This window comes from Vidua macroura, unplaced genomic scaffold (genome assembly GCF_024509145.1).
Source record: "Vidua macroura isolate BioBank_ID:100142 unplaced genomic scaffold, ASM2450914v1 whyUn_scaffold_249, whole genome shotgun sequence".
Lineage (NCBI taxonomy): Eukaryota > Metazoa > Chordata > Aves > Passeriformes > Viduidae > Vidua > Vidua macroura.
In genome coordinates, this window is record NW_026530613.1 from 1 (window position 1) to 20319 (window position 20319).

The 20319-nt window shown below is 55.8% G+C and overlaps 1 protein-coding gene across 1 annotated transcript in view; it reads left to right on the top strand.

The window, feature by feature from the left end:
- Window positions 1-369: 369 nt before the first annotated feature.
- The window catches only part of LOC128803003 (myosin-binding protein C, fast-type-like), a gene marked incomplete at its 5' end in the record, with an annotated part of 41093 nt that continues 21143 nt past the window's right edge, over window positions 370-20319 (top strand). The window contains 12 exon segments of the mRNA XM_053969574.1: window positions 370-418; window positions 1942-2001; window positions 3997-4196; window positions 6816-6948; window positions 8559-8637; window positions 8639-8684; window positions 9325-9430; window positions 12408-12574; window positions 15158-15323; window positions 16762-16868; window positions 17998-18027; window positions 18640-18779. Coding sequence (XP_053825549.1) covers window positions 370-418; window positions 1942-2001; window positions 3997-4196; window positions 6816-6948; window positions 8559-8637; window positions 8639-8684; window positions 9325-9430; window positions 12408-12574; window positions 15158-15323; window positions 16762-16868; window positions 17998-18027; window positions 18640-18779 — 1283 coding nt within the window.

A 20319-nucleotide genomic window follows, 5' to 3' on the forward strand; every position in this document is an offset into this window, starting at 1 on the left:
ACCCCAAAAATATCCCCAGATGACCCCAAAATATCCCAAAATTAACCCCAAAAATGCCCCCCAAAAAACCCCAAAACCACCCTGAAAACAACATTGGGGGGACATTTGGGGACATTTTGGGGACATTTGGGGACATTTGGAACATTTGGGGACATTTGGGGACATTTTGGGGACATTTGGGGCCATTTGGGGACATTTGGGGACATTTGGGGCCATTTGGGGACATTTTGGGGACATTTGGGGCCATTTGGGGACATTTTGGGGACATTTGGGGACATTTGGGGACATTTTGGGACATTTTGGGGCCATTTGGGGACATTTTGGGGACATTTGGGGACATTTTGGGCTCTGACCCCGCTCCGTCCCCAGCCGGCCGCCCCTCGGGCTCGGACAATGTGCTGCAGGCCTTCAAGAGGACGTGAGTGGGGGACCCCCCCCCCAAAAAACCCTAAAATCCCAAAATCCCACCCGGGACCCTCCAAAAAACCCCAAAACCCGAAAATCACACCCGGGACCCCAAAATCCTACCCGGGACCCCCCAAAAACCCCAAAATCCCACTCGGGACACCCCAAAATCACACCCGGGACCCCAAAATCCCACCCAAGACTCCAGAATCCAACTCGGGACCCCAAAATCCCACCCGGGACCGCCCAAAAACCCCAAATTCCCACTCGGGACCCCCCAAAAAACCCCAAAACCCGAAAATCACACCCGGGACCCCCCAAAAACCCCAAAACCTGAAAATCACACCCGGGACCCCAAAATCCTACCTGGGACCCCAAAATCCAACTCGGGGACCCCCCAAAAACCCCAAAATCCCACCCAGGACTGCCCAAAAACCTCGAAATTCCACCTGGGACCCCCCCAAAAATCCCAAAATCCCACCCGGGACCCCCCAAAACCCCCAAAATCCCAGTCGGGACACCCCAAAATCCCACCCGGGACCCCAAAAATCCCACTCGGGACCCCCCAAAAACCCCAAAATCCCACCCAGGAATCCCCAAAATCCCCAAAATTCCACTCAGGAATCCCCAAATCCCCCAAAATTCCATCCGAGACCCCCCAAAAACCTCCCGGGACCCCAAAAACCCCAAAACCCCACCCGGGACCCCAAAAATCCCGCTGGGACCCCCCAAAAACCTCCCTGAGACCCCAAAATTCCCCCCCAAATCCCCCAAAGACCCCCAAAATTCCCCCAAAATCCCCCCCAGGGACCCTCCTGAACCCCAAGACCCCCCCTGGGGATCCCCAAAATACCCCAAATCCCCCCAAAATCGCCCCCAAATTCCCCCCAAAAATCCCCCCCAAAATCCCTTCAAAACCCCCCAGAATCCCCCAAAATCCCCCCAGAATCCCCCCCAGGGACCCTCCTGGATCCCAAGACCCCCCTGGGGACCCCAAAATGCCCAAATCCCCCCAAAAATCCCCCCCAAAATCCCTTCAAAACCCCCCAAAATCCTCCCCAAATCCCCCAAAATCCCCCCAAAATTCCCCCAAAATCCCACCCTGGGGACCCCCAAAATTCCCCCAAAATCCCCCCCAGGGACCCTCCTGGACCCCAAGACCCCCCTGGGGATCCCCAAAATTCCCCAAATCCCCCCAAAATCCCCCCCCAAATCCCCCCAGGGACCCTCCTGAACCCCAAGACCCCCCTGGGGATCCCCAAAATTCCCCAAATCCCCCCAAAATCGCCCCCAAATTCCCCCCAAAAATCCCCCCCAAAATCCCTAAAAATCCCTTCAAAACCCCCCAGAATCCCCCAAAATTCCCCAAATCCCCCCCCAGGGAACCTCCTGGACCCCAAGGACCCCCATGGGATCCCCAAAATTCCCCCAAATCCCCCCAAAATCCCCCCCCAAATCCCCCCAGGGACCCTCCTGAACCCCAAGACCCCCCTGGGGACCCCCAAAATTCCCCAAATCCCCCCCAAATCCCCCCAGGGACGGCGCCAAGGACGAGACGGCCGGAGAGCTGGACTTCAGCGGGCTCCTGAAAAAGAGGTGCCGAGGAAGAGGAGCGGGAGGAAGGGCAGCGGGGGGCGGGGGGAGGAGGAGGAGGAGGAGGAAGGGCAGGAGGAGGAGGATGAGGAGGAGGAGGAGGAGGGAGGGGAGGAAGAGGAAGGGCAGGAGGAGGAGGAGGAGGAGAAGGAGGAAGAGCAGGAGGAGGAGGAAGGGCAGGAGGAGGAGGATGAGGAGGAGGAGGAGGAGGAAGAGGATGATGAGGAGGAGGGAGGGGAGGAAGAGGAGAAGGAGGGAGGGGAGGAAGAGGAAGGGCAGGAGGAGGAGGAAGGGCAGGAGGAGGAGGAAGGGCAGGAGGAGGAGGAAGGGCAGGAAGAAGAGGAGGAAGGGCAGGAGGAGGAAAAGGGGCAGGAGGAGGAGGAAGAAGAAGAGGAGGAGGAAGGGCAGGAGGAGGAGGATGAGGAAGAGGAGGAGGAAGGAGGGGAGGAAGAGGAAGGGAAGGAGGAGGAGGAAGAGGAGGAGGAGGAAGAAGGGCAGGAGGAGGAATAGGAGGATGAGGAGGAAGAGGATGATGAGGAGGAGGGAGGGGAGGAAGAGGAAGGGAAGGAGGAGGAGGAAGAGGAAGAGGAGGAGGAGGAGGAAGAGGATGATGAGGAGGAGGGAGGGGAGGAAGAGGAAGAGCAGGAGGAAGAGGAAGGGCAGGAAGAGGAAGGGCAGGAGGAGGAGGAAGAGGAGGAGGAGGGGAAGGAGGAGGAGGAAGGCTGGGAGGAAGAAGAGCAGGAGGAAGAGGATGAGGAGGAGGAGGAAGAGGAAGGGCAGGAGGAGGAGGAAGAAGAGGAGGAGGAGGAAGGGCAGCAGCAGGGACAGGAGGAGGAGGAAGAGGAGGAGGAGGAGGATGAGGATGAAGATGATGAGGATGACAATGGGGACGGAATGAGGATGAGGGCAGGGTTGGGACGAGGACGACTTTGCGATGAGGATGAAGATGAGGATGACTTTGGGATGAGGATGAGGATAGGGATGAGGTCGATGAGGATGATGAGGACAAGGACGAGGATGAGGATGAGGATGAGGATGAGGATGATGAGGATGAGGATGAGAATGAAGATGATTATGAGGATGAAGATGTTTATGAGGATGACTTTGGGATGAGGAATGAGGATGAGGACAGGGATGAGGATGAAGATGAGGATGAGGAGGATGAAGATGAGGATGAGGACAAGGATGAGTATGACCTTGGGATGAGGATGAGGATGAAGATGAAGATTATGAGGATGAGGACGATGAGGATGAGGATGATGAGGATGAGGACAGGAACGGGGTCGGGATGAGGACAACTTTGGGATGAAGATGATGAGGATGAGGATGAGGACGAGGATGAGGATGAGGACGAGGATGAGGATGAGGAGGATGAAGATGAGGACGAGGACGAGGACAAGGACGAGGACGAGGGGAGGACGAGGATGAGGATGAGGATGAGGATGAGGATGATGAGGATGAGGACAGGAATGGGGTCGGGATGAGGACAACTTTGGGATGAAGATGATGAGGATGAGGATGAGGACGAGGATGAGGATGAGGAGGATGAAGATGAGGACGAGGATGAGGACAAGGACGAGGACGAGGATGAGGATGATGAGGATGAGGATGAGGATGACTTTGGGATGAGGATGAGGATGAGGATGATGAGGATGAGGACAGGAACGGGGTCAGGATGAGGACAACCTTGGGATGAAGGTGATGAGGATGAGGATGAGGATGATGAGGACGAGGATGAGGATGAGGACGAGGACGAGGATGAGGCGAGGATGAGGATGAGGATGATGAGGATGAAGATGAGGACGAGGACGAGGATGAGGAGGATGAAGATGAGGACGAGGACGAGGATGAAGATGAGGACGAGGATGAGGATGAGAATGAGGATGAGGATGAGGATGAGGATGAGGACGAGGATGATGAGGATGATGAGGACAAGGATGAGGATGATGACGATGATGATGACGATGACGAGGACGACGAAGGCCACGCTGCCCGCAGGGAGGAGCAGGCCGAGGAGGTGAAGAAGAAGAAGAAGGACGACGAGGAGGACACGATCCCGCCCGAGATCTGGGAGCTCCTCAAGGGCGTCACCAAGAAGAGCGAGTACGAGCGCATCGCCTTCCAGTACGGCATCACCGACCTGCGCGGCATGCTCAAGCGCCTCAAGAAGATCAAGGTGGAGCCCAAGAAGAGCGAAGGTGCGACGAATTTGGGGAAAATTCGGGAGATTTTGGGAAATTTTGGGAATTTTTCATGAATTTTTGGAGGAATTTTGGGAAATTTTGGAGGTTTTTTGAAAAATCTGGAGGGAATTTTGGGGGATTTTGAGGAGGCTCAAGCGCCTCAAGAAGATCAAGGTGGAGCCCAAGAAGAGCGAAGGTGGGAGGAATTTGGGGGAAATTCGGGAGATTTTGGGAAATTTTGGGAATTTTTCATGAATTTTTGGAGGAATTTTGGAAAGTTGGCAGGATTTGTTGCAAAATCTGGAGGGATTTAGGGGGTTTGGAGGACAGGAGACGCTCAAGCGCCTCAAGAAGATCAAGGTGGAGCCCAAGAAGAGCGAAGGTGCGACGAATTTGGGGGAAATTCGGGAAAATTTGGGAAATTTTGGGAATTTTTGATGAATTTTTGGAGGAATTTTTGGGGAATTTTGGAGGTTTCTTTGCAAAATCTGGAGGGATTTAGGGGGTTTGGAGGACAGGAGACGCTCAAGCGCCTCAAGAAGATCAAGGTGGAGCCCAAGAAGAGCGAAGGTGCGACGAATTTGGGGGAAATTCGGGAGATTTTGGGAAATTTTGGGAATTTTTCATGAATTTTTGGAGGAATTTGGGGGTTTTTTGGCAAAACCGGGAGGGAAATTTGAGGGAATTTTGGGGGATTTTGAGGAGGCTCAAGCGCCTCAAGAAGATCAAGGTGGAGCCCAAGAAGAGCGAAGGTGCGACGAATTTGGGGGAAATTCGGGAAAATTTTGGGAAATTTGGGGAATTTTTAATGAATTTTTGGAGGAATTTTGGGAAATTTTTGAGGAATTCTTGGGAAATCTGGAGGGAATTTGGGGGGATTTTGAGGAGGCTCAAGCGCCTCAAGAAGATCAAGGTGGAGCCCAAGAAGAGCGAAGGTGCGAGGAATTTGGGGGAAATTCAGGAAAATTTGGGAAAATTCGGGAATTTTTTTGGAATTTTTGGAGGAATTTTGGGAAATTTTGGAGGTTTTTTTTGCAAAATCTGGAGGGAATTTTGGGGGATTTTGAGGAGGCTCAAGCGCCTCAAGAAGATCAAGGTGGCGCCCAAGAAGAGCGAAGGTGCGAGGAATTTGGGGGAAATTCGGGAGATTTTGGGAAAATTTGAGACATTTTGGAAATTTTTAATGAATTTTTGGAGGAATTTTGGGGGGATTTTTGAGGTTCCCAGGTGATTTTTGGAGTTCCCAGGTGATTTTTTGGGGTTCCTGGATGATTTTTGGGGTTTCCCTGATGATTTTTGGGGTTTCCCCGGTGATTTCTTGGATTTCTCAGGTGATTTTAGGGGTTCCTGGATGATTTTTGGGGTTCCCGGATGATTTTTGGGGTTTCCCAGGTGATTTTGGGGGTTCCTGGATGATTTTTGGGGTTCCCGGATGATTTTTGGGGGTTCCTGGGCAGTTTTTTGGAGTTCCCAGGTGATGTTTTGGATTTCTCAGGTGATTTTGGGGTTCCCGGATGATTTCTGGGGGTTCCTGGATGATTTTTTGGGGTTCCCAGGTGATTTTTTGGGGTTCCTGGGTGGGTTTTTTTTATTTCTCAGGTGATTTTGGGTGTTCCTGGATGATTTTTGGGGTTTCCCAGGTGATTTTGGGGTTTCCCAGATGATTTCTGGGGGTTCCTGGATGATTTTTGGGGTTTCCCAGGTGATTTTGGGGGTTCCCAGATGATTTTTGGGAGTTCCCAGATGATTTTTGGGGGTTCCCATGTGATTTTTTGGGGGTTCCCGGATGATTTTGGGGGTTCCTGGGCAGTTTTTTGGAGTTCCCAGGTGATGTTTTGGATTTCTCAGGTGATTTTGGGAGTTCCCGGATGATTTCTGGGGGTTCCCGGATGATTTTTGGGGTTCCCAGGTGATTTTTTGGGGGTTCCTGCGTGGGTTTTTTTTTTATTTCTCAGGTGATTTTGGGGGTTCCCGGATGATTTTTGGGGTTCCTGGATGATTTTTGGGGTTCCTGGATGATTTCTGGGGGTTCCTGGATGATTTTTGGGGTTTCCCAGGTGATTTTGGGGTTCCTGGATGATTTTTGGGGTTTCCCTGATGATTTTTGGGGTTTCCCCGGTGATTTCTTGGATTTCTCAGGTGATTTTAGGGGTTCCTGGATGATTTTTGGGGTTCCCGGATGATTTTTGGGGTTTCCCAGGTGATTTTGGGGGTTCCTGGATGATTTTTGGGGTTCCCGGATGATTTTTGGGGGTTCCTGGGCAGTTTTTTGGAGTTCCCAGGTGATGCTTTGGATTTCTCAGGTGATTTTAGGGGTTCCCGGATGATTTCTGGGGGTTCCCGGATGATTTTTGGGGTTCCCAGGTGATTTTTTGGGGTTCCTGGGCGGGGTTTTTTTATTTCTCAGGTGATTTTGGGGCTTCCCGGATGATTTTTTGGGGTTTCCCAGGTGATTTCTTGGATTTCTCAGGTGATTTTGGGGGTTCCCGGATGATTTTTGGGGGTTCCTGGATGATTTTTGGGGTTCCCAGGTGATTTTTTGGAGTTCCCAGGTGATGTTTTGGGTTTCTCAGGTGATTTGGGGAGTTCCCAGGTGATTTTTGGGGTCCCCCGACTCACCTGTCCCCCCCCCAGCCTTCATCCGGAAGCTGGACCCCGCCTACCAGGTGGACAAGGGCAACAAGATCCGGCTGATGGTGGAGCTCAGCAACCCCGACCTGCCCCTCAAGTGGTACAAGAACGGGCAGCTCATCAAGCCCAGCAACAAGTGAGTGCCAGGTGGGCACAGGTGGGCACAGGTGTGGCACAGGTGTGGCACAGGTGCCCCTCAGCCATCCCCAGGTGTCCCTCAGACAACCCCAGGTGTGCCCAGGTGTCATTAGAAATCCCCAGGTGTGGCACAGGTGCCCCCTCAGCCATCCCCCATTTGTCCCTCAGGCACCCACAGGTGTGCCCAGGTGTCCTCAGACATCCCCAGGTGTGGCACAGGTGCCCCTCAGCCATCCCCCATTTGTCCCTCAGGCACCCACAGGTGTGCCCAGGGTGTGCCCAGGTGGCACAGGTGTGGCACAGGTGCCCCTCAGCCGTCCCCAGTTGTCCCTCAGGCAACCCCAGGTGTGCCCAGGTGTCCCTCAGGCACCCACAGGTGTGCCCAGGTGTGCCCAGGTGGGCACAGGTGTGGCACAGGTGCCCCTCAGCCGTCCCCAGTTGTCCCTCAGACAACCCCAGGTGTCCCCAGGTGTCCTCAGACATCCCCAGGTGGGCACAGGTGTGCCCAGGTGTGGCACAGGTGCCCCTGAGCCGTCCGTCCCCCAGCTGTCCCCAGGTGTCCCTCAGACACCCCCAGGTGTCCCCAGGTGTCGTTAGACACTCCCAGGTGTGGCACAGGTGTGCCCCAGGTGTGGCACAGGTGCCCCCAAGTGTGGCACAGGTGCCCCTCAGCCATCCCCATTTGTCCCTCAGACAACCCCAGGTGTGCCCAGGTGTCATTAGAAATCCCCAGGTGTGGCACAGGTGCCCCTCAGCCATCCCCCATTTGTCCCTCAGGCACCCACAGGTGTGCCCAGGTGTCCTCAGACATCCCCAGGTGGGCACAGGTGTGGTGCAGGTGCCCCCCAGCCGTCCCCAGGTGTCCCTCAGGCAACCCCAGGTGTCCCCAGGTGTCCCTCAGGCACCCACAGGTGGGCACAGGTGTGGCACAGGTGGGCAGAGGTGTGGCCCAGGTGTGGCACAGGTGCCCCCCAGGTGTCCCCAGTTGTCCCTCAGACAACCCCAGGTGTGCCCAGGTGTCCCTCAGGCACCCACAGGTGTGCCCAGGTGTGCCCAGGTGGGCACAGGTGTGGCACAGGTGCCCCTCAGCCGTCCCCAGTTGTCCCTCAGACAACCCCAGGTGTCCCCAGGTGTCCTCAGACATCCCCAGGTGGGCACAGGTGTGCCCAGGTGTGGCACAGGTGCGACCAGGTGTGGCACAGGTGCCCCTCAGCCATCTCCAGTTGTCCCTCAGACAACCCCAGGTGTCCCCAGGTGTGGCACAGGTGCCCCTCAGCTGTCCCCCAGGCACCCACAGGTGCCCCCAGGTGCCCCCTAGGCATACCCAGGCATGCCCAGGCACACCCAGGTGTGCCCAGGTGAGCCCGGGTGTGCCCAGGTGTCCCTTAGGCATGTCCAGGTGCCCCCAGGTGTCCCCAGGTGCCCCCTAGGCATGCCCGGGCACCCCCAGGTGTGCCCAGGTGTGCCCAGATGTCCCCTAGACGTGTCCAGGTGCCCCCAGATGCCCCCCTAGACGTGTCCAGGTGCCCCCAGGTGCCCCCAGGTGCCCCCCCAGGCACCCCCAGGCACCCCCAGGTGTGCCCAGGTGTGCCCAGGTGTGCCCCGCAGGTACGTGTTCGAGAACGTGGGGCTGAAGCGCATCCTGACCATCAACAAGTGCTCGCTGGCCGACGACGCCGCCTACGAGTGCCGCGGTCAACGACGAGAAGAGCTTCACCGAGGTCTTCGTCAAGGGTGAGCACCTGGGCACACCTGGGCACACCTGGGCACACCTGGGCACACCTGGGCACACCTGGGGGGGGGGTTGACACACCTGGGGGTACCTGGGGTTACCTGGGGTTCGAGTGCCGCGTCAACGACGAGAAGAGCTTCACCGAGGTCTTCGTCAAGGGTGAGCACCTGGCACACCTGGGCACACCTGGGGGGCACTTGGGGGGTACCTGGGCACACCTGGGCACACCTGGGCACACCTGGGCGGGGTTTGACACACCTGGGGGCACCTGGGGTTCGAGTGCCGCGTCAACGATGAGAAGAGCTTCACCGAGGTCTTCGTCAAGGGTGAACACCTGGGCACACCTGGGCACACCTGGGGGGCACCTGGGCACACCTGGGGGGCACCTGGGGGCAGCTGGGGGGGCACCTGGACACACCTGGGGGCAGCTGGACACACCTGGGGGGTGATCTGGGGTACCTGGGGGTACCTGGGCTCACCTGGGAGTACCTGGGGGGGCACCTGTGTGGGTTTCTGGGGGGTCTGTGAGGTGTTTTGGGGTCACCCTCACCTGTCCCCTCTCCTGTCCCCTGTCCCCCTCACCTGTCCCCTCACCCTGTGGCCTCTCACCTGTCCCCTCACCTGTCCCCTCACCTGTCCCAGAGCCGCCGGTGACGATCGTGCGTGGCCCCGAGGACCAGCAGGTGGTGGTGGGCGAGCGCGTGGTGCTGGAGGCCGAGGTGTCCGAGGAGGGCGCGCAGGTCATGTGGTACGGGCGGCGCCGGCCGGCCGGCCGTGTGGCCATGTGTCCGTGTGTCCGTGTGTCTATGTGTCCGTGTGTCTGTCCGTGTGTCCGTGTGTCCGGCTGTCTGTGTGTCCGTGTGTCCATGTGTCCGTCCAGCTGTCCGTGTGTCCGTGTGTCCGTGTGTCCGGCTGTCTGTGTGTCCCTGTGTCCGTGTGTCCGTGTGTCTGTCTGAGTGTCCGTGTGTGTGTCCGTGTGTCCGTGTGTCTGTCCGTGTGTCGTGTGTCTGTCCGAGTGTCCGTGTGTGTGTCCGTGTGGCCGTGTGTCCGGCTGTCTGTGTGTCCCTGTGTCTGTGTGTCCGTATGTCCGCGTGTCTGTCCGTGTGGGCCGTGTGTCTGTCCGTGTGTCCGTGTGTCTGTCCGTGTGTCTGTCCGTGTGTCCGGTGTGTCCGTGTGTCTGTCCGTGTGTCCGTTGTGTCTGTCCGTGTGTCTGTCCGTGTGTCCGTGTGTCCGTGTGTCTGTCCGAGTGTCCGTGTGTGTGTCCGTGTGTCCGGCTGTCTGTGTGTCCCTGTGTCTGTGTGTCCGTGTGTCCGCGTGTCTGTCCGTGTGTCCCGTGTGTCTGTCCGTGTGTCCATCCAGCTGTCCGTGTGTCCGTGTGTCTGTCCGAGTGTCCGTGTGTGTGTCCGTGTGGCCGTGTGTCCGGCTGTCTGTGTGTCCGTGTGTCTGTCCGTGTGTCCCTGTGTCTGTCCGTGTGTCCGGCTGTCTGTGTGTCCGTGTGTCCCTGTGTCCGTGTGTCCGTGTGTCCGTGTGTCCGTGTGTCCGTGTGTCCCTGTGTCTGTGTGTCTGACTGTGTGTCCGTGTGTCCGTGTGTCTGTGTGTCTGTCCATGTGTCTGGCTGTCCGTGTGTCTGTCCGTGTGTCCGTCTGTCCACCCCACATCCATCTCCATGTCCACCCCAATGTCCACCCCAATGTCCACCCCACATCCATCTCCATGTCCATCTCCATGTCCACCCAATGTCCACCCCATGTCCACCCCGTGCCCACCCCAATGAACACCCCAATGTCCACCCCAATGTCCACCTGCGTCCACCACGTGTCCACCCCATGTCCACCCCATGTCCACCCCATGTCCACCCCATGCGCATGCTGTCCCCACGCCGTGTCCACCCCAATGTCCACCCCAATGTCCATCTCTGTGTCCATCTCTGTGTCCACCCTGTGTCCACCTTGTGTCCACCCCATGTCCATCTCCATGTCCACCCCATGTCCACCCCATGTCCACGCCGTGTCCACCCCATGTCCACCCCGTGACCACCCCCGTGTCCACCCCAATGTCCACTCCATGTCCACCCCAATGTCCACCCCGTGCCCATGCCATGTCCACCTGTGTCCACCCTGTGCCCCATGCCATGTCCATGCTGTGTCCATGCCGTGTCCATGCCATGTCCACCCCCACATCCATCTCCATGTCCACCCCATGTCCCCCCCAATGTCCACCCCGTGTCCACTCCCTGTCCATCTCCATGTCCATCTCCATGTCCACCCCGTGTTCACCCCATGTCCATCTCTGTGCCCACCCCGTGCCCATGCCGTGCCCACGCCGTGTCCACCCCAATGTCCACCCCATGTCCACCCCAATGCCCACCCCATGTCCACGCCGTGTCCACCCCAATGTCCACTCCATGTCCACCCCGTGCCCACGCCGTGCCCACCCCGTGCCCACGCCGTGTCCACCCCAATGTCCACCCAATGTCCACCCCAATGTCCACCCCGTGTCCATCCCGTGTCCATCCCATGTCCATCTCTGTGTCCACCCCATGTCCATCTCCATGTCCACCTGTGTCCACCCCATGTCCACCCCAATGTCCACCCCAATGTCCACCCCATGTCCATCTCCACATCCACCCCAATGTCCACCCCAATGTCCACCCTGTGTCCACCCCATGTCCATCTCTGTGTCCACCCCCATGTCCACCCTGTGCCCACCCCATGTCCACCCCGTGCCCAACCCGTGCCCATGCCGTGCCCACGCCGTGTCCACCCCAGTGTCCACCCCAATGTCCATCTCTGTGTCCACCCCCATGTCCACCCAATGTCCACCCCAATGTCCACCCCATGTCCACCTCATGCCCACCCCGTGTCCACCCCAATGTCCACTCCATGTCCACCCCAATGTCCACCCCGTGCCCATGCCATGTCCACCTGTGTCCACCCTGTGTCCATGCCATGTCCATGCTGTGTCCATGCCGTGTCCATGCCATGTCCACCCCACATCCATCTCCATGTCCACCCCATGTCCCCCCCAATGTCCACCCCGTGTCCACTCCCTGTCCATCTCCATGTCCATCTCCATGTCCCACCCTGTGTTCACCCCATGTCCATCTCTGTGCCCACCCCATGTCCACCCCCGTGCCCACCCCGTGCCCATGCCATGCCCACGCCGTGTCCACCCCAATGTCCACCCCATGCCCACCCCAATGCCCACCCCATGTCCACGCCGTGTCCACCCCAATGTCCACTCCATGTCCATGCCGTGCCCACCCCGTGCCCACGCCGTGTCCACCCCAATGTCCACCCAATGTCCACCCCAATGTCCACCCCAATGTCCACCCCCAATGTCCACCCCGTGTCCATCCCGTGTCCATCCCATGTCCATCTCTGTGTCCACCCCATGTCCATCTCCATGTCCACCTGTGTCCACCCCATGTCCACCCCAATGTCCACCCCAATGTCCACCCCATGTCCATCTCCACATCCACCCCAATGTCCACCCCAATGTCCACCCTGTGTCCACCCCATGTCCATCTCTGTGTCCACCCCATGTCCACCCTGTGCCCACCCCCATGTCCACCCCGTGCCCAACCCGTGCCCACGCCGTGTCCACCCCATGTCCACCCCGTGCCCACCCCCATGTCCACCCCATGTCCACCCCATGTCCACTCCATGTCCACCCAATGTCCACCCCAATGTCCACCCCGTGCCCACGCCGTGCCCCACCCTCAGGACCAAGGACGGCGTGGAGCTGACCCGCGAGGAGACCTTCAAGTACCGCTTCAAGAAGGACGGCAAGAAGCACTTCCTGATCCTCAACGAGGCCACCAAGGAGGACACCGGCCGCTACCGCATCATGACCAACGGCGGCGAGGCCGAGGCCGAGGTCATCGTGGAAGGTGGGACGTCCCCCACGGTTCTCCGCGGTTCTCCGTGCTCCTGGAGGGTCCTGCAAGGTCCTGGAGGGTCCTGGAAGGTCCAGGAGATGTTTGAGGGTCACCTCGGAGAAGTTCCTGGAGATCACAGAAGGTCCCAGGGGAATTTGGGGGGTCTTGGATGGTTCTGGAAAGTTCAGGAGATGTTTGAAGGAAGTTCTTGGAGATCTCAGAAGGTCCCAGGGATGTCCATGAGAAGTTGGAGGGTTCTGAAGGTCCTGGAAGGTCCAGGAGATGTTTGAGGGTCACCTCGAGAAGTTCCTGGAGATCTCAGAAGGTCCCAGGGGAATTTGGGGGTTCCTGGGAGGTCCTGGAAGGTCCAGGAGATGTTTGAGAGAAGTGTCTGGAGATCTCAGAAGGTCCAGGGGAATTTGGGGGGTCTTGGATGGTTCTGGAAGGTCCTGGATGGTTCTGGAAGGCCCAGGAGATGTTTGAGGGTCACCTCAGAGAAGTTCCTGGAGATCTCAGAAGGTCCCAGGGGAATTTGGGGGGTTCCAGGACCTTCTGGAAGGTTCTGGAAAGTTCAGGAGATGTTTGAGGGTCACCTCAGAGAAGTTCCTGGAGATCACAGAAGGTCCCAGGGGAATTTGGGGGTTCCAGGACCTTCTGGAAGGTTCTGGAAGGTCCCAGAGATGTTTGAGGGTCACCTCGGAGAAGTTCCTGGAGATCACAGAAGGTCCCAGGGGAATTTGGGGGGTTCCAGGACCTTCTGGAAGGTTCTGGAAGGTCCCAGAGATGTTTGAGGGTCACCTCGGAGAAGTTCCTGGAGATCTCAGAAGGTCCCAGGGGAATTTGGGGGGTCTTCGATGGTTCTGGGAGCTCCCTGGAAGGTCCAGGAGATGTTTGAAGGACACCTTGGAGAAGGTCCTGGAGATCCCAGAGGATCCCAGGGAATCTGGGGGTTCCCATGGACTTTTTGGGGTTCCCATGGATGTTTTTTGGGGCTCTCATGGATTTTTTGGCTTGCAGAGAAGCAGCTGGAGGTGATGCAGGAAGTTCTCCAGATGTTCTCCATGGGTTCTCCATGGGTTCCCATGGATTTTTTTTGGGTTCTCATGGACTTTTTGGGTTTCCCATGGATGGTTTTTGGGTTCTCATGAATTTTTTGGGGTTCCCATGGATTTTTTTTTTTGGGTTCTCATGGATTTTTGGGTTTCCCATGGATGGTTTTTGGGGTTCTCATGGACTTTTTTGGGTTCTCATGGGTTTTTTGGCTTGCAGAGAAGCAGCTGGAGGTGCTGCAGGAGGTTCTCCAGATGTTCTCCATGGGTTCTCCATGGATTTTTTTGGGTTCCCATGGACTTTTTGGGGTTCCATGAATTTTTTGGGTTTCCCATGGATTTTTTGGGATTCCCATGGATTTTTTTGGGGTTCTCATGGAATTTTTTGGTTTTCCCATGATTTTTTGGGTTTCCCATGGATGTTTTTTGGGTTCTCATGGGTTTTTTGGGTTGCAGAGAAGCAGCTGGAGGTGCTGCAGGAGGTTCTCCAGATGTTCTCCATGGGTTCTCCATGGATTTTTTGGGGTTCTCATGAATTTTTTGGGGTTCCCATGGATTTTTTTTTGAGTTCTCATGGATTTTTGGGTTTCCCATGGATGGTTTTTGGGTTCTCATGGGTTTTTTGGGTTGCAGAGAAGCAGCTGGAGGTGCTGCAGGAGGTTCTCCAGATGTTCTCCATGGGTTCTCCATGGATTTTTTGGGTTCTCATGGATTTTTTGGGGTTCCCATGGATGTTTTTTTGGGTTCCATGGATTTTTTGGGGTTCCCATGGATGTTTTTTGGGTTCTCATGGGTTTTTTTTGGGTTCTCATGGGATTTTTGGCTTGCAGAGAAGCAGCTGGAGGTGCTGCAGGAAGTTCTCCAGATGTTCTCCATGGGTTCTCCATGGGTTCCCATGGATTTTTTTTGGGTTCTCGTGGATTTTTTTGGGTTTCCCATGGATGGTTTTTGGGTTCTCATGGAATTCTTTGGTGTTCCCATGGATGTTTTTTTGGGTTCTCATGGATTTTTGGGTTTCCCATGGATGGTTTTTGGGGTTCTCATGGACTTTTTGGGGTTCTCATGGGTTTTTTTGGCTTGCAGAGAAGCAGCTGGAGGTGCTGCAGGAGGTTCTCCAGATGTTCTCCATGGGTTCTCCATGGATTTTTTGGGTTCTCATGGATTTTTTGGGGTTCCCATGGATGTTTTTTTTGGTTCTCATGGATTTTTTGGGGTTCCCATGGATGTTTTTTGGGTTCTCATGGACTTTTTGGGTTTCCCATGGATTTTTTTGGGGTTCCCATGGATTTTTTGGGTTCTCATGGACTTTTTTGGGGCTCTCATGGGTTTTTTGGGTTGCAGAGAAGCAGCTGGAGGTGCTGCAGGAAGTTCTCCAGATGTTCTCCATGGATTTCTTGGGTTTCCCATTGCCTTTTTGGGTTTCCCATGGATTTTTTGGGGTTCCCATGGATTTTTTTTGAGTTCTCCTGGATTTTTGGGTTTCCCATGGATGGTTTTTGGGGTTCTCATGGACTTTTTGGGTTCTCATGGGATTTTTGGGTTGCAGAGAAGCAGCTGGAGGTGCTGCAGGGCATCGCGGACCTGACGGTGCAGGCCACCGAGCAGGCCGTGTTCAAGTGCGAGGTGTCGGACGAGAAGGTCACCGGGCGCTGGTTCAAGAACGGCGTCGAGGTCCGGCCCAGCAAACGCATCCACATCTCCCACACGGGCAGGTGAGACCCCAAAGAAATCCCAAAAAATCCCCTAAAAAATCCCAAAAAAATCCCAAAAAATTCCCTAAAAAATCCCAAAGCAATCCAAAAAAAATCCCTAAAAAATCCCAAAACAATCCGAAAAAAGTCCCAAAAAAATCCCAAAGCAATCCGAAAAAAGTCCCAAAAAAAATCCCAAAAAATCCCCAAAAAATCCTAAAAAATCCCAAAAAATCCCAAAATGTCCCAAAAAAAATCCTAAAAAATCCCACCCCACAAAATCCTAAAAAATCCCAAAAAATCCTAAAAATTCCCCCCCAAAAATCCTAAAAAATCCCCAAAAAATCCCCAAAAAATCCCCAAAAAATCACAGAAAAATCAAAAAAAATCCCCAAAAAATCCCAGGAAATCCCAAATGGGATTGGATGGGAAATTTGGGGAGGGGGGGGCGGATTTTGGGGCTTTTGGATGGGATTTTTTAGGATTTTGTGATTTGGGGTGCAATTTCTTAGGATTTTTGGGATTTTTGGATGGGATTTTTTAGGATTTTGTGATTTTTGCCTGGGGATTTTTGGGATTTTGGGATTTTTGGATGGAATTTGTTGGATTTTGGGTGGAATTTTTTGGGGTTTTGTGATTTTCTGGGTGGAATTTTTTAGGATTTTGGGAATTTTTGCCTGGGGATTTTTGGGATTTTTGGGTGGAATTTTTTAGGATTTTGTTATTTTTGCCTGGGGATTTTTGGGATTTTGGGATTTTTTGATGGGATTTCTTAGGATTTTGTGATTTTTGCCTGGGGATTTTTGGGATTTTGGGGATTTTTGGGTGCAATTTTTTAGGATTTTTGGGTGGAATTTTTTAGGATTTTGTTATTTTTGCCTGGGGATTTTGGGATTTTGGGGATTTTTGGATGCAATTTTTTAGGATTTTGGGATTTTTGGGTGGAATTTTTTCGGATTTTTTGTGATTTTTGCCTGGGGATTTTGGGATTTTGGGGATTTTTGGGTGGAATTTTTTAGGATTTTGTGATTTTTGCCTAGGGATTTTGGAGATTTTTATGATTTTGGGATTTTGGGGATTTTTGTGATTTTTGCCTGGGGATTTTCGGGATTTTTGGGGGGAATTTTTTAGGATTTTTGTGGGGGGATTTTCGGGATTTTTGCCTGTGAATTTTTGGCATTTTGGGGATTTTTGCCTGGGGATTTTTGGGATTTTTTGGGATTTTTGCCTGGGGTTTTTTGGGATTTTTGCCTGGGGATTTTTGGGATTTTTTGGGATTTCTGCCTGGGGATTTTTGGGATTTTTTGGGATTTTTGCCTGGGGATTTTTGGGATTTTTTGGGATTTTTGCCTGGGGATTTTTGGGATTTTGTGATTTTTACCTGGGGATTTTTGGAGATTTTTGGAATTTGGGGATTTTGGGGATTTTGAGCCCCCCCAAACGCCCCGCTGCCCCCCAGGATCCACAAGCTGGTGATCGACGACGTGCGCCCCGAGGATGAGGGCGATTACACCTTCGTCCCCGACGGCTTCGCCCTCACCCTGTCGGCCAAGCTCAACTTCCTCGGTGGGCCGGGGGCACCGGGGGGATTTGGGGGGGATTTGGGGGGGATTTGGGGGGATTTGGGGGTGTTTTGGGGGGCATTTAGTGGAAATTTGGGGGTGTTGGGGTGTTTTGGGGGTGTTTTGGGGGGATTTGAGGGTGTTTTGGGGGGGATTTAGAGAAAATTTGGGGGATTTGGGGGAGTTTGGGGGGGGCATTTAGTGGAAATTTGGGGATGTTTGGGGGGATTTTGGGGGTTTTGGGGGGTGTTTGGGGGGGCATTTAGTGGAAATTTGGGGATGTTTGGGGGGATTTTGGGGGTTTTGGGGGTGTTTTCGGGGGCATTTGGGGGGATTTGGGGGGGATTTGGGGGGGATTTGGGGGAAATTTGGGGGTGTTTGGGGGGGATTTAGTGGAAATTTGGGGGTGTTTGGGGTACTCGGGGCTGTTCGGGGGTGTTTTGGGGGCATTTGGGGGGATTTGGGGGGGATTTGGGGGAAATTTGGGGGTGTTTGGGGGGGATTTGGGGGAAATTTGGGGATGTTTGGGGGGATTTTGGGGGTTTTGGGGGTGTTTTCGGGGGCATTTGGGGGGATTTGGGGGTGTTTTGGGGGGATTTAGAGAAAATTTGGGAGGATTTGGGGGGATTTGGGGGTGTTTTTGGGGGGGATTTAGAGAAAATTTGGGGGGATTTGGGGGTGTTTGGGGGTATTTGGGGGGATTTGGGGGGGTTTTGGGGGGCACTTAGGGGGAAATTTTGGGGGATTTGGGGGGAGTTTGGGGGGATTGGGGGTGCTGGGGGGCTTTGGGGGTGTTTGGGGCTGTTTTGGGGGGATTTGGGGTAAATTTGGGGGGATTGGTGGGCATTTGGGGGGATGTGGGGGTGTTTTGGGGGGATTTGGGGGGCGCTGGGGAGCATTTGGGGGGTGTTTCGGGGGGATTTAGGGGAAATTTGGGGATTTTTGGGGGGCATTCAGTGGAAATTTGGGGGTGTTCGGGGGATTTGGGGCTGTTTGGGGGAGTTTTGAGGGCACTTGGGGCAATGACGTCACGGGGCGTCTCCGATGATGTCATCGGGGAGTCCTGATGACATCACTGGTGATGTCACCGGGGGTCTCTGACGTCACTAATCCCCCCCTCCCCCCCCCTCCAGAGATCAAGGTCGAGTACGTCCCCAAACAAGGTGAGGGGGAGGGGACACCTGGGCACACCTGGGCACACCTGGGGACACCTGTGGGGACACCTGGGGACACCTGGGCAACACCTGTGGGGGGAGGAGACACCTGGGCACACCTGGGGACACACCTGGGCACACCTGGGCACACCTGGGGACACACCTGGGCACACCTGGGGACACCTGTGGGGACACCTGGGGGCACACCTGGGCACACCTGGGGGGACAGGAGACACCTGTGGACACACCTGGGCACACCTGGGCACACCTGTGGGGACACCTGGGCACACCTGGGGACACACCTGGCACACCTGGGGACACCTGGGCACACCTGGGGGGGGGAGGGGACACCTGGGCACACCTGGGGACACCTGGGGGGACAGGAGACACCTCTGGACACACCTGGGCACACCTGGGCACAGCTGTGGGGACACCTGGGCACACCTGGGGGGGAGGGGACACCTGGGCACACCTGGGTGGGGAGGGGACACCTCTGGGGACACCTGGGGGGAGAGGGGACACCTGTGGGCACACCTGGGCACACCTGTGAGAACAGGGCACACCTGGGCACACCTGGGCACACCTGTGGGGGTCGGTGCCATCCCTGTGTCCCCCCCCCAGAGCCCCCCAAGATCCACCTGGACTGCTCGGGCCGGGACTCGGAGAACACCTTGGTGGTGGTGGCAGGTAACAAACTGCGCCTGGACGTGCCCATCTCGGGAGAGCCCCTGCCCACCGTCACCTGGAGCAAGGACGGCCAGGTGAGTCACCTGTGTCACCTGTGTGTGTCACCTGTGTCACCTGTGTGTCACCTGTGTCACACCTGTATCACCTGTGTGTCACCTGTGTCACACCTGTGTCACACCTGTGCCCATCTCGGGAGAGCCCCTGCCCACCGTCACCTGGAGCAAGGACGGCCAGGTGAGTCACCTGTGTCACCTGTGTGTCACCTGTGTCACCTGTCATCTGTGTCACACCTGTGTGTCACCTGTGTCACCTGTGTGTCACCTGTGTCACACCTGTGCCCATCTCGGGAGAGCCCCTGCCCACCGTCACCTGGAGCAAGGACGGCCAGGTGAGTCACCTGTGTCACCTGTGTGTCACCTGTGTCACACCTGTATCACCTGTGTGTCACCTGTGTGTCACCTGTGTGTCACCTGTGTCACCTGTGTCACACCTGTGCCCATCTCGGGAGAGCCCCTGCCCACCGTCACCTGGAGCAAGGACGGACAGGTGAGTCACCTGTGTCACCTGTGTGTCACCTGTGTCACCTGTGTCACCTGTGTGTGTCACCTGTGTCACCTGTGTCACACCTGTGTCACACCTGTGTGTCACCTGTGTCACACCTGTATCACCTGTGTGTCACCTGTGTCACCTGTGTGTCACCTGTGTCACCTGTGTCACACCTGTGTCACACCTGTGCCCATCTCGGGAGAGCCCCTGCCCACCGTCACCTGGAGCAAGGACGGCCAGGTGAGTCACCTGTGTCACCTGTGTGTGTCACCTGTGTCACCTGTCATCTGTGTCACACCTGTGTGTCACCTGTGTGTCACCTGTGTCACCTGTGTCACACCTGTGTCACCTGTGTCACACCTGTGCCCATCTCGGGAGAGCCCCTGCCCACCGTCACCTGGACCAAGGACGGACAGGTGAGTCACCTGTGTCACACCTGTGTCACCTGTGTGTCACCTGTGTCACCTGTGTCACCTGTGTCACCTGTGTCATCCACTGTCACCTGTGTGTCGCCTGTGTCACACCTGTGTCACCTGTGTCACCTGTGTCACCTGTGTGTCACCTGTGTCACACCTGTGTCACCTGTGTCACCTGTGTCACCTGTGTGTCACCTGTGTCACCTGTGTCACCTCTCTCTCCTGTCTCACCTGTCTCACCTGTCTCACACCTGTCTCACCTGTCCATCTCACCTGCTGGAGTTCTCATCGCGCGAGGGCCGCGTGCGGCTCGAGGACAAGCACGAGCTCAGCAGCTCCTGGCGTGCCCTCACTTCTCACACCTGTGTTACCTGTTCCTCACCTGTCTCACACCTGTCCCACCTGTCCCACCTGTCTCACCTGTCCATCTCACCTGTCGCAGGAGTTCTCGTCGCGCGAGGGCCGCGTGCGGCTCGACAAGCACAAGTTCAGCAGCTCCTGGCGTGCCCTCACCTGTCTCACCTGTCTCACACCTGTCTCACCTGTCCCACCTGTCCCACCTGTCTCACCTGTCTCACCTGTCCATCTCACCTGTCGCAGGAGTTCTCGTCGCGCGAGGGCCGCGTGCGGCTCAAGGACAAGCACGAGCTCA